General features: G+C 42.3%; 1 protein-coding gene across 1 annotated transcript; it reads left to right on the plus strand.

Moving 5' to 3' along the window:
• On the plus strand, nucleotides 1–947 carry LOC135436417 (uncharacterized). The gene has a single exon (XM_064694014.1). The coding sequence runs from the start codon at nucleotides 175–177 to the stop codon at nucleotides 742–744; it is 570 nt and encodes a 189-aa protein (XP_064550084.1). The 5' UTR covers nucleotides 1–174; the 3' UTR covers nucleotides 745–947.
• Nucleotides 948–1,313: the final 366 nt, after the last annotated feature.

Raw genomic sequence — 1,313 nt, forward strand, 5'->3', positions numbered from 1 at the left:
CAGTAAAAACGTGGCTTTAAAGGATATCACATCATATATATGCATATAACATATATATTATTTTTTATGAACCAATACACACACTGCTTATAGAGCTGTAAAATAATAACAAATATCAATAATATCAGCCACATAAAGGGAATTCGTGACAGTGTTGTGCCATAAAAGTTGCTGATGAAATTATTTATGAGAAATGAACGGAATGTCGAGAAACGAGTAAAGCTGCATCTGAGGCATGGCGTGGTGATGCCGATGATGATGATGATGATGTTGTTGTTAATGATAATGATGTTGATGCTGCTGCGGATTGCAGACGCATCCGTTGCGGCCACGAATGCAACATGCAAACATGCCACTAACATGTGGGGCGATCCGAATCCCAACATATTCTACGTATGCTCTGTGGCGGACCAAATGCCGCTGCAGCTGCATTGCCCACAGGGGCGTGGTTATTTCAATGGCCACGGCCATCTGGGCTGCCTGCCCTATGACCAGTGGCCAGCCTGCCGGCCCACAGTGGAGCTGGTGGCCGCCCAGCTGGCGGCCGGCTGCAACAGCAGCGAGTCGAAGGCAAAGGACCAGCCATGGGCCACGCTGGATCCCAATCAATTCTATATGTGTCCGGGTGTTAATTCCGCGCCCTTGCTGCTCAGCTGTACACCCGGCAAAGGATTCGTGCAAACGGTGGGCTGTGCGGACTGGTCACTATGGCGCCGTCAGATGCAATGCGAGGCCTACTACTGAACTGAAACCCCTCATGCCAAAAAAAAATACCCCATGGGCTGCACATGAAATATGAAATGTAGTCCATATGCATAATAATAACCTGGCCGAAAAATTTGTATAATAGCAACAGCAACAACAATGTGTTTATGTGTGTGTTTATAAATATCTATATTTAAATGTGATTATTTTTGTTGTTACTGAAATACTAAAAATTGAATCAAATGACGAGTGCTGCAAACGAAATTGACAAGTGATGCTAGCTATAAATAAATTTAACTGTTTTTGTATGTGCCACATTTATTTCACTTTATATGCTCTTATTGGCTTGGGTATTCCATCACAAAAATGCAACAATTAGCCTGACAGCTGACAGCAGAACATATGGAAATTATTTTCGCAATAATGTTTTTATGGCCTTAAAGCTTTCAAATTTGTACTTTATGTGATAATAATATGCAATCATAGCTGCAAGCACAAAAGAAAAAAATGTGGTCGGTGGTTCGATTCACGGTTCGTACCAATGCTTCGCCTACGGCTTGTGTAACCGATTTTCCACGTTCATGAATATAAATTTTTACTCGAAACTG

The sequence above is a fragment of the Drosophila montana genome, unplaced genomic scaffold (assembly GCF_035044405.1).
Source record: "Drosophila montana isolate Dmon_TW-CO22-7 unplaced genomic scaffold, ASM3504440v1 contig_3733_1, whole genome shotgun sequence".
Taxonomy (NCBI): domain Eukaryota; kingdom Metazoa; phylum Arthropoda; class Insecta; order Diptera; family Drosophilidae; genus Drosophila; species Drosophila montana.

What these genes read in the sequence shown, in the direction of transcription:
- LOC135436417 (XM_064694014.1), top strand. Translation starts at nt 175, where the DNA reads ATGAAATTATTTATGAGAAATGAACGGAATGTCGAGAAACGAGTAAAG.